Raw genomic sequence first — 12,674 nt, 5'->3', positions numbered from 1 at the left:
CTGCAATTCTGTTTTTACTTGTTTGAATAAGTCTGCCCTGAACAAATTGCAAATTGTTCAAAATTCTGCTGCTAGGCTTTTAACAGGTGCTCCTCGAAGGTCTCATATCACTCCAGTCTTGTCGGCTCTCCATTGGCTCCCTGTGAAATGAATGAATTGATTTTAAGATTTTAGTACTGACTTTCAGAGCCTTAAACGGTCAGGCCCCACAGTACATTCTGGACCTTTTGAAGCCATATATTCCTCTGGCGGGCCCTTCGGTCCTCTGTCCGCCGAAACCTGCTTTTAGTCCCAAAGACTTCGTATAAGACTCCGAGGGGACCTGTCTTTGAGTCTGTTGCTCCCCAGACTGTGGAACGCTTGTCCTCTGTCCATGCGCCTGGCAGACTCTTTGTTGCCCTTTTAAAAAGAATCTGAAAACATGTTTATTTAGGAAAGCTTTTGGTTGATGGGTTTTCACTAGTGTCACTATAATTTTACATATGTATATACATTTTATATTGTTTGTGTTACCTATTCTTTTGTACAGCACTTTGTGATTTTATCTGTGAAAAGCGCTTTATAAATAAATTTTACTTACTTACTTACTAAAATCACAGTGAAGAAAGAATAAGTAAGAATTGCTTAATAAGGTGTAATAAAATGGTGCAAAGTGTTAAATATAAACATAGAGAAACCTGAAAAGAACTATTTTCTGCAGGTTTAGTGCTAGGTTGGTAACCTGGCTTCTGGACAGTGCTCAGCACGTCTGCCTCCGTTATTTCTTTGTAGCGTTTAGTAAGGCGCTGATGCAGAGTACCTCTCCATGGTGGTCTGCTTCTTGTATCGTTTAGTAAGGCGCTGATGCAGAGTACCTCTCCATGGCGGTCTGCTGCTTGTGCGGTGTAGCAGCTGCAGATGTTGTTGGACGTTGCTGGCGAATACGGCTTTGCTCCAAAGTGTGAGCGCGGCTAAGGTGGTGAAACAAGTTTGCGGTAGTGTTGGTGGGGACGACGGTCAGAGTTATAAAATCCCCAAAACTGCCATACTGACTTTTCATGTTTTATCAACAATTTCCTCGCTCGCTGCGGCACTCACTTTCCACTTATTGCTACACGCCGCCGGTTCTGTTATTGTAGAATGGTAGAATCCAACACGCGAGAGCGATGTGGCGCAACCAAACTTGATACTGTTACATGATTGGCTGTTAGAGTGTCACTCCCTACGTTGCTAGGTTACCAGAGAGTGAGTGCCTTTGTTCATGCAACCAAACTTGCTTCGCAACTTCTGGTTTCTTCCGAAGAAGAAAAACAAGTTATCGAACGTTTTATCGAACGCATTTTCTATTGATATTGATTACGTGTCTATCGCGATACATATCGTTATCGTTTTATCGCCCAGCCCTACCTCCTCTTTGATAAAGCTTATAGTTAAGGAGTGAGGAGTTGCAGCGTCCGCCTAACCGGCCCACCTGCTTCTCTTCGTAGTCATCAGTTTTATTTATTATATAATCAATAATATAGCGAGAGTAGAGGGAGGCAGGCCTGTACAGCCCGATCCGGTTGGGGAGAGTTCTAGCCCGACCAGGCACCTCTCTTTAACCTGCTTCTCTTAGTTATGCTATTACAATTCTAGACTGCCGGGGAAGTTCCTTCCTTCCTGTGACACACTGAGCTGCTCTCTCATCACTACTTGTTTCCTTTTGTATGCATCCTGTCCCAGAAATGATTGTTACTAATCTAGCTCTGGGGAGTTTACTCCCTGGAGTCCTAATGTTTCTTCTTCGCAGAGCTATGCTCTGTGATTCCCGGCTGCGTCCTTCTGCGTCCGCCGCATCCACCCATGCTCTGCAGCGCCACGTTACATCCTGCAACACCCTGCTGTGATGTTCATACGCACAGAGTAGTCAGGATCCGGTATAGGAGACTGCACTACTCAGTATGACATGATGTGCCCTGCTATGACATGAACTTCCACGATGACACGATTCACTGCAATTCCCGGCTGCATCCTGCTGCGTCCTGCCGCGTCCGCCGCATCCGACATGACCTTCCACGATGACCTTCGAAGTCACTGTTCCATTATCTTTAATGTGACTATTATGTGCCACTGTTCATCACACCCCCAACCGGCCCGTCAGACACCGCCTACCAAGAGTCTGGGTCTGCCGAGGTTTCTTCCTAAAAGGGAGTTTTTCCTTGCCCCTGTCGCAATAGCCACTGCTAATGCTTGCTCTTGAGGGAATTACTGTAATTGTTGGGGTTTTGGAATTTATACAGTGTGGTCTAGACCTACTCTATCTGTAAAGTGTCTCGAGATAACTCTGTTATGATTTGATACTATAAATAAAATTTAATTGAATTTAAAACCAGGAACATACACTCATGTCATATTACAATATCCAAAATCTAAGACGATATCTAGTTTCATATCACGATATCGATATAATATCGATATATTGCCCAGGCCTACCTCTACAAGCTTCTTGTGGTTGTTTGGGTATTTAATAAAGCCTTGTTTAAACATTCAACACAAGGTCGTCTCTGTCTGTGTTGCTACGGTTACTCACGTGATGGGCGGGGCCTCGGCCGTCTCCAGCTTATTAACCAGGATGTACATGTGGTTCTTAGAGTCGATTTCAACGATTTTAAGACCAAACACCTGAAAAACATGGTGACAGAGTTTAGTTAAAATAAAGATATGTTCTGTAACAGAGTTCAGTTTAAATAAAGATGTTTTGTGGTGGCAAATTTTATTTTAACCATTATGGATTGATTTTAACCATTTGCTTAAAGATTGTTTTAAACCTCCACAAAATGCTGTTCCTTCCTCTTAGACTCTTAAAGGCCAGAGAGGGACAGCTGCAGTCATGAACTCTAGCTTCTCATTTTGTTTAACTTTTTAGCAGACAAAGTCAAGAAGGCCACAAACCGTGTCTCCTTCTGCCTTCTGAGATAAACTATTGTTTAGGCTAATGTTGGGAACAGAGAGCAGAGAGGAAGGTGAGGATGGTTTGACTTTTTGTGATGTCCTTTTTTCAACTATGGCCAGGCTAAAAGATAAAGTTAGAGGGGTGGCTTAACAGAGGTTTTGACTATATGATGATGTGATGTTTAGATTTTTTTTAGTAATGCTCATTCAGTTGTACTGCATGTACCTTTGAATCTGTATTCTCATATTTTGCAAAATATAATAAATGCTCAAAGACCAGACTTTGGTTTAATTCTCAAACAGTCTTTATTCGTTTTCATTTTTATCATTGATATTTACTAAACTCTGCTGCTGCAAGAAAAATTCCACCACAGTTTCTGTTATCAGAGTTTAGTTTAAATAAAGATATGTTTCTGTTTTAGAGTTAGGGCTGCACAATTAATCAAATTTTAATCACGATCATGATTTTGGCTTCCCACGATCAAATTTGCGTGATCGAGCTATATTTAAAATGTGTCATTCCGTTCATAGAACGCTCCTTATCAAAGTTTTTGCAAAGCCAATATAGCGCTCCATAAACCACTGTCTGATCACGTGCCTCCGTGAGCCAATCAGAGTTGTTCACTGCACCGCGCAGCTTAGTTTTTAGATGTAGACAGTCACAGAGTAATAGTTAATAATACTAAAATTGACCATATCCATGAACAGTTAGCCCCCCAGATCTCAACCCTCAAAACATCCTCTGATTTTCAAATATCTTCTTGTTATCCTTTCTCTGACTTTACCCTCCCCTCTGTTGCTGAAATAACCAACCTTGTCCGCAAATCTAAACCATCAACCTGCCAACTAGATCCTCTCCCGACTACACTGGTTAAAGCTTGCATCATTCCCTGACCCCTCTTATAACTGCAATTATCCATTCCTCCTCTTATCACTGGTGTACCGTTTCGTCACCCTCAAAACACCCCATTCTCTCAAGAAACCTGGAGCTGACCCCAGCAACTTCAACAATCTCCGCCCAATTTCCAACCTCCCCTTCCTTTCAAAAATCCTTGAAAAAACAGTTGCCTCTCGGATTCATTACCACCTCTCCCACAATAGTCTCTATAAACTGTTCCAATCAGGTTTTTGTCCCCTTCATAGCACCGAAACAGCTCTTGTTAAAATAACCAATGACCTCCTTTCGGCTGCGGACTCTGGATTCCTAACAATCCTCATCCTCCTGGACCTGAGTGCGGCTTTTGACACAATTTCCCCACACCATCCTCATCGACCGACTAGCCTCCCTTGGATTATCTGACACCACTGCACTGGTTTAAATCATATCTTTCTGGCCGTACTCAGTTTGTCCAACTCAAAACTTTCAGATCCCACTCCTCCCCCCTCTCCTCTGGTGTTCCCCAAGGTTCTGTCTTTGGACCCCTTCTTTTCATTATCTACCTTCTCCCTCTTGGCCATATTTTCCATAAACATAACATTCAGTTCCATTGCTATGCAGATGACACCCAGCTCTACCTATCCACTAAACCCAACACATCCCTCCCTCCCTCCCACCTCTCTATCCAACTGTCTTCAGGAAATCAGATCCTGGTTCTCCCTAAACTTTCTCAAGCTCAACAGTGACAAAACTGAACTCCTCCTTATTGGCACCAAATCCATTCTCAAAAATAAATGACTTCTCTATCTCCATCGACAATTCATCTGTGTCCCCTCCCCCCTGGTTAAGAGTCTGGATGTCATCCTAGATAGCACTCTGTCATTCCAGTCCCACATCAGTAACATCACTCGGTCAGCATATTTCCATTTACGTAACATCTCTCGCCTGCGCCCATCTCTCTCCAACATTGCTGAAATTCTGGTTCACACCCTGGTCACATCCTGACTAGACTATTGCAACTCTCTTCTCTATGGTTTACCTGACAAATCCATATCAAGACACCCACCCATTCTCTCAGGTCATCTTCCTCCATCCAGCTCATCCTCCCACCTGCTCGTCTGGTTACCATGAGGTCTAGAGCAGGGGTTCTTAACCTTTTTGACCATGAGGCCCAATTTTTATAGTACAAAGTGGCCCAGGGCCCATTCAATTTTAACACTGTATAGGTTTAATTGACTTCACTCTCGGTTTGATTTGTATTCAATAATAAACCAAATCCACTTACTGTTTAACAAGCAAAAACCTTGTCAAATAAAATGACATGATAAAATGGGATCATCACAAAGACTTTTATTAAACGTTTATGTAAACCTGCACACATACTGTATCAAGACACCGAACAGGCTGATAATTCATGGACCAAATCAAGCTGTGACAAGAAAAAATTTCAAGGATCAAGTCAGGCTTTTTAATAATAAAAAAAGACCAAAATTAGGATTTTACTTTAAAATAAAAAATAAATTATATATATATATATGTATATATATATATATATAATGTGTATATATATATATATATATATATATATATATATACACACACATATATATAAATATATATACATATATATAAACATATATATAAATATATATATAAATATATATATATATATATATATATATATATATTATATATATATATATATATATATATATATATATATATATATATACATATATATATATATAAATATGTTCACAGCATTGTTTTTAATAAAGTTTATGGTTTTCACACTTACATCCATCACCTGGTGGAGATCTGGTTTCATCTTTTTTGCTGCAAGGCTTTCACGGTGGAGAAAACAGTGTCTATTTAGCTTCGGGTGCACGATCAAGTATCTGTCTAATGACACCATGATGCCTGCCAGTCATTGATGTTGCACCATCACTGCACACCCCGACACAGTTCTGCCAGTCCAGGCCGTTCTCACTGAAGTAGTTATCCATGCAGCGGAAACATTCCTGAGCCGTAGTTCGTGTTAGTAGCTCTCCACAAAACAATATGTCTTTGTGCAAACTACTGTCCCAGCGATAGCGAACAAAAACTAGCCGCAGTGCAGCATTCGTGACATCCGTGGACTCGTCTAATTGCAAAGAAAAAAAGGGCTACTTTTTATTCTTTCTGTAAGTTGATGCTGTATGTCTGAGGCCATGTCCGCGATACGGGGACTCAGTGTCGTTTGAGAGTGGGATGGTCAGCAGCTTTGTTGCAGCAGCCTCTCCAATTAGCTCACGGCACATATCAACAGTGGCAGGCAGAACCAACTCCTCCGCTATGGTGAATGCTTTCTTACTCTGTGCCACACGTCTGGCTACAAGGTAGCTGGCTTTCAATGCACATTTAGAGTTGCTTGTCAGTGACACGACAGACCTTTTCTGCATCTGCAACCCACTTTCCTTCCTCTCAAAATATTCCACCGGCTTTCCCACAAGCATCGGGTGTAGTACTACCGCTGTAGTTTTGAGGGCTTGAGGGCTTCGTTGGACAGCATTAACCCACACTCCACACACTGGGCTTTTGGCAATGACTCCGTTCCTCCATTTACAAAACCGTATTTAATGAAGTCGAGATTGTATTTCCGCAAAAACTGTCTTTTGGGTGGGGGTGTCGGCAGGACATACTGTAAGTAGCAGTGTAATGAGCCACCGAAATCCGCGTTGCTATTTCGTCAGGTAGATACCTTACGGCAAACGTGCATGTGTGGAAAGCGGTCGCACAACAGCTGAAATGGCATACTCCACAGTATCCTTCAATAAAGGAGGAATGTAGCACAATATGGATGTAAAAGCAGTTATAATTAGCCTATGTGACAATAAAATGTGTATTGTGACTGATGTCACACCTGAACACATCACAACGTCGACGTCATCCACAAGAGACAGCAGCCAGCGGGAAACAGAGAGCCGGCAGCTGCCTTCACTCTCCTACCCATCGGCTCTACAGCCTAGTTTCTATAACATTAAAGGGGTGATAGAATGCAAAACCGATTTTACCCTGTCATAGTTGAATAACGACCGTTCGGTGGGTAAATAGGACATACATATGAGCTCAAAATCCCATTGACACCCCTTTACTATGAAAATCTCATATTTTGAAACTTACCGCTGAAAACGGGCGAATCTCAACAAAGCTGGAAGTTGACGTCAACCTCCCAAAAACCGGAACCTTTGTCAGCCCATGGGTGTATTAAGAGAACGGTCACGCCCCAACATTTACATAGGCTACACAACTGACCTGAGATCAGGTAGTCTTCTGAATCTAGGTCACGCAGATCTCTGCTATTCCATTACAAAATTCACTTCTGAAACTTTATGTGAAACAAATATGTAAAGCTTACCAAATATGGGGCGTTTGCTACAAAAATGTATGTCTAATTGCAAATTTTGTCCATGCGGACATGTGCGTGCTTACCATTCCTGGTTCGGTTACGCCCCCGCCTGGCCCCCCCGGCCTTCCTTCAGCACCCCGGCCTGCTGTGAGCTCGATTGAGCTCCGTTACGGCTGGCAACCCACGGCACTTCATACCCGCGCAAAGTCACCGTTTTGTGGGCTAATTGACAGAGCTCCAGGGCCTGCAGTTCCCCTCTTCCTAATGCCAGGTGTGTGTGAGTGAGAGCGCGGTCAGCGAGCTGGTTACGCCAGCAATCTTTTACCACAGGTTCCAGTTAATCTTATAATGTGTGTAATTATAATGTGTTGAGTTATTTAAACAAACTGTGAAATACACGCCTCTTGTCCGCGAGTCTCATTGATAGAGCCTGCGGCTGGATGTGATAGAGCCTGCGGCTGGATGGAGCTAGCTAGCCTCCTCTTAGAATTCCGCTGGAATTCACAAAAATTCATTAACTTGAAATCGGACACCGTTTAGTGACATTTAGTTAGACGTTGTATAACTGGCGTGACGAAATTCAAACTGTAAATATACTCGGAATTACGCCGAAAATGAAGCTAACTATCCGCGATTTGTAACTAGCTACACACAGCTAGGATTGAAGGGACAGTCGCAGCTAACAAAACACCTAGCTAGTCTTCACAAATATTCATTAACTTGAAATCTGACACCGTTGTTAGCTTGTTAGACATTTAGGTATATGTTGTATAGCTATAGGCGACGCGGATATGCTCGCGCATCACAACGGGCCATTTAGCTAGCAGGAAGGGGGAGTTGCAGGCCCTGGAGCTCTGTCAGGGCTGCCAGCCTAACGGGAGCACACGCAGCGCGGCCGGGTCTGTGAAGGGAAGAGGCGGCCGGGCGTAGGCAGCAACACCGGCCGCTGAAGTCCGGCACACAGTCTTACCATATTTGCAATTAGCCATCAATTTTCGTAAAACGGCCCATATTTGAGCTTTATATAGTTGATTTCTCACATAAAAAAGTCTCAGAAGTGAATTTGGTAAGGAAACATTGCAGTGTGGAATATGAGATTCTGTCGCTTCTCTAATGTGTGTGTATTGGGGATTCGCTCAACAATCAGCGCGCGTCTCTAATGTGTGCGTATAGCAATTCGCTCAACCAATCAGCGCGCAGCTCATCTAAATATTCACGAGCATACCATATTTGGAAGAAAAGCTCTTGTTACAAATAGGGCCAAAACACAGGGATGCATAAGGGCCAATAAAATATCAACCAGGCCATTTTCAGCCCAACCAATGTTACATACCCCATTAGGAGACCATAAGGAACAGTGTGAAATACTCTATATAATCAATCACCCCTTTGATATAGTATTTTTAAAAACAAAAAAAACAAAGATACATTTGTACATGTAGTAAGCATTTAGCTTCACGCTAATCTACTAAGACTAGACCAACCTGCTAAACCAACGCTAGCCCCATGGCTGCCTCTACACCTAGCGAGTCACCACTCCCCCACAAAATGTCCTCATTTTTTAAGAACGCAAACAAAGAAATTGCTGACCTCAAGGAAGATGTTCGTCGACTTTCCGAAGACTTAAAGACCAAAGATGCTTTGTTTACCGCCTGCTTGGACGTGGCTCATAACCAGTCGCTCCGGATCTCATCACTCACGGCGGCCTTTCAGGATACCACGCTATGGGACCCAACCGCCAGCCAACACCTATCTCCCTGCTCGACACCGATCATTAAGCCACCCTGGACTGAGGTGGTTCGCGGCCAAAAGAGAGCCTCGAGTGGGGCTCCATCGCCTCCTGCCCTCAGCCTCTCCAACCGTTTCAGTGCCCTGTCGGAGTCGGCCCTAGCAGCGGCCAACGCGGTTCACCGGCCTCGCCCCGCTTCAAAGCAGACTGACCAGCCGCCGCCACAGAAGAGGACCGCTACCCCACGGCTACAGCTTCTGATGGACGCGGTAGCCACACGATCTGGTGGTCTACAACGTTCCTCAAAAACAACCTCCCCAACCGAACGGTAAGCAATCGTCCTCTTCTTTCTCTTGTCAAATTGTTACCGAAACTGACTGTTTCGCTCCCGTAACCGGCCATCCACACCCCCTCACCCCTCGTCCGCTCTTCCCCCCAACCACAGTAATTATTGGTGACTCCATCACCAGAGATTTAACGTTTCATAATGCTGTCACACACTGCTTTGCTGGAGCCAAAGTTGCAGACATCCTGGCTAAAGTTGTGGATCTGACACCCACATTCCCGACCTCTATTAAACGCATCGTGGTCACTGGGAAGTCGGTTTTTATCTCGGGCCCACTTCCACCTCTAGGCCTTTTTAGCAGGCTACTCTCCCTTAACACCTGGCTCCAGCTGACATGCAGCATTCACAAGGTAGGTTTTATTGACAATTTTGAAACGTGGCTCCCTGTACAGCAGGGATGGAACCCATCCCAATACACGCGGAAACCAGGTGCTCCGTGAGAATTTGCACCACGCCTTGCACACTCAGAACTATGATTGACTGTGCTCCTCTGTGCTTGCTCCTTTGGAACAACCACCCGTTCATAATCCCATAACCACGGTGTCTGTTCCCCAACTGAGATCGATTAACAAACAAAAGAGGTGCTATACTCAACAACCTAATTGGAATTAAAACAACCACTGCACAGACAGAAGAGAATAGGAAAATCAAATGTGGACTATTAAACATTAGATCTCGGTCTTCTAAAGCAATATTGGTAAACGAATTGATATCAGATAACCCAATGGATTTATTTTTTCTCATCGAAACATGGCTGAGCCACGATGAATATGTTAGTCTAAATGAAGCCACTCCTCCCAGTCACAATAATACTCAAATTCCACGAGGCTCAGGCCGAGGAGGGGGAGTTGCAGCCATATTCGACTCAAGCCTGTTAATTAATCCTAAAACTAAATTATAACTCCTTTGAAAGTCTTGTTCTTAATCTTCAACACCCAACGTGGAAAACGGTACAGCCAATTATATTTGTTGTTGTTTACCGCCCACCAGGTCCGTATTCTGAATTTGTATTTTGAGTTCTTATCAAGCATAGTCCTTCAATCAGACAAAGTACTTATTGTAGACGATTTTAATATCCATGTGGACGATGACCGCAATAGCCTTAGTACTGCCAAATTAAAACAAATCTCACGAAAACTTGAAAGTAAATGGCGGGCCACTAAACTGGAAGAATCTCATGTGGATTGGCAAGATAGTCTGAAAACCTATAGGAAGGCCCTCAGAATTGCCAGATCAGACTATTACTCAACACTAATAGAAGAAAATAAGAACAACCCAAGGTTTCTTTTCAGCACTGTAGCCAGGCTGACAGATAGCCACAGCTCTACTGAGCCATCTATTCCTGTAGCTCTGAGTAGTGACAACTTCATGACCTTCTTTAATGATAAAACTATAACAATTAGAGATAAAATTCATCACCTTTTGCCCTCAACTAACAGCTCACCATTGGGCGCAGGAGGACTGGAGAGAACGATAAGACCTGATACATACTTAAGCTGCTTTTCTCCTATGGACCTTCAACAATTAATGTTAAAGGTCTCTTCAGCTAAGCCAACTACCTGTCTCTTAGACCCTATTCCAACGAGGCTACTTCAAGAAGCACTACCTGTGGTCAACACCACAATATTAAACACGATCAATTTGTCTTTATTAACAGGTCATGTATCGCAGTCATTTAAAATAGCTGTGATAAAACCTATTCTGAAAAAACCTACCCTCGATCCCGAAGTCTTAGCCAACTATAGACCTATATCTAACCTTCCCTTTCTCTCCAAAATCCTTGAGAAGGTAGTCGCTAACCAACTATGTGACTTTCTACATAGGAACAATTTATTTGAAGACTTTCAGTCAGGATTTAGAATGCATCATAGCACAGAGACGGCACTGGTGAAAATTACTAACGACCTTCTAACTGCTGCTGACAAGGACTTGTCTCCATACTTGTTTTATTAGATCTTAGTGCTGCATTCGACACTATTGACCATACAATCCTGTTACAGAGACTGGAACACTTAGTTGGCATTAAAGGAATCGCTCTGAGCTGGTTTAAGTCCTATTTCTCTGAGCGATCCCAATTTGTTAACATTAACGATAAACCCTCCAAGTATGCTAAAGTTAGCCACGGCGTTCCTCAAGGCTCAGTGCTTGGACCAATTCTATTTTCCTTATATATGCTTCCTCTAGGTAATATTTTTAGGAAACACTCAATTAACTTTCACTGTTACGCAGACGACACCTCAATTAAGCCAGACGAAAGTGGTCAGTTAGCTAAACTTCAAGCGTGTATTAAAGATATAAAATCCTGGATGACCCACAATTTCCTGATGTTAACCCTCATGCCCTCCTTAAAAAAAAAAAAAACTTACTCTCGACACCTTCGAGGCAAAAATGTCCACGCACACAAAAACTGTTATTAAATCATCATATATCAATATTTTTTTCTGCTTTTTTTTCATAAATCACTTAAACAACTTGTAAATTGCTAAAATTTAATAATTTTCTGGATTTTAACCCTTTAAATGCCAGTTTTAAATCTTTGAAGTAACAATTATTTATGAAAAACCCAACAAAACATTAATTATTTTCCATAAAATAAATCATAGGGGAATGGGGCTTTGGTGGGGATTAGAGGCTTGGATATGTCAAAGATAAGCAACAAAACTTATTTGATTGCATTAGTATTTTTTATGTAATTCCAGATACTCCCTTTGGACACCTTCGAGGCAAAAATGGCCCCATTGACTTCCATTATAACCACATGTTTTTTTTCACATCTCACTGCCTTTACAGTATAAAACCATGCATTCTGTAATGTCAGCATTTCATTTGGAAGAAAACTAGTCATATTTAACATTTTTACAGTATTTCACCAGATTCAACCATTTTGCCCTTGTAGGCCGATGCATGAAATTATAGTTATTTTATGGAGCTGTGTGTGTGTGTGTGTGTGTGTGTGTGTGTGTGTGTGTGTGTGTGTGTGTGTGTGTGTGTGTGTGTGTGTGTGTGTGTGTGTGTGTGTGTGTGTGTGTGTGTGTGTGTGAGAGTTTGCGTAAACCTGTAAGCAAGCAATGATCACTTTAGGGCTGAAAAAAGGCATCTTTTGAAGGATGCATTTCATGTGTCTTTGAAGACGTGCTTGAATAAAAACATTGTCTCCTGCATGTGCTGTAAACTGGCGCTTATCATTTCAAATGGTTTGTGGGACATGGTGGCCCTGAAGACTGATCTCCCACTATGGACATCCCACAGGCTCCGGGTGGATTCCCCTTTGGACCGGTACACACCAGCCAAGTGTGAAGTCCCATGTATGTTTGACTCTCTTGAGCATCCACATCACTCCATCCTGAGATTGAACACCTCCCGTGTAGGTTTGTCATTTCCTGAATCAGCTGGATCAAGTCAAGAGTGAAGAAAAGGTCGAAAG

The 12,674-nt window shown here is 42.7% G+C and overlaps 1 protein-coding gene across 1 annotated transcript in view; it reads right to left on the bottom strand.

Moving 5' to 3' along the window:
• ndnl2 (necdin-like 2) overlaps positions 1-12,674 on the bottom strand; it is a 37,916-nt gene that overhangs the window by 7,758 nt on the left and 17,484 nt on the right. Inside the window, exon 6 of the mRNA XM_039801173.1 lies at positions 2,549-2,640. Coding sequence (XP_039657107.1) covers positions 2,549-2,640 — 92 coding nt within the window. The remainder of the gene's footprint in view (positions 1-2,548; positions 2,641-12,674) is intronic.

This window comes from Perca fluviatilis, chromosome 5 (genome assembly GCF_010015445.1).
Source record: "Perca fluviatilis chromosome 5, GENO_Pfluv_1.0, whole genome shotgun sequence".
NCBI lineage: Eukaryota > Metazoa > Chordata > Actinopteri > Perciformes > Percidae > Perca > Perca fluviatilis.
This window is presented reverse-complemented; position numbering and strand designations above follow the sequence as displayed.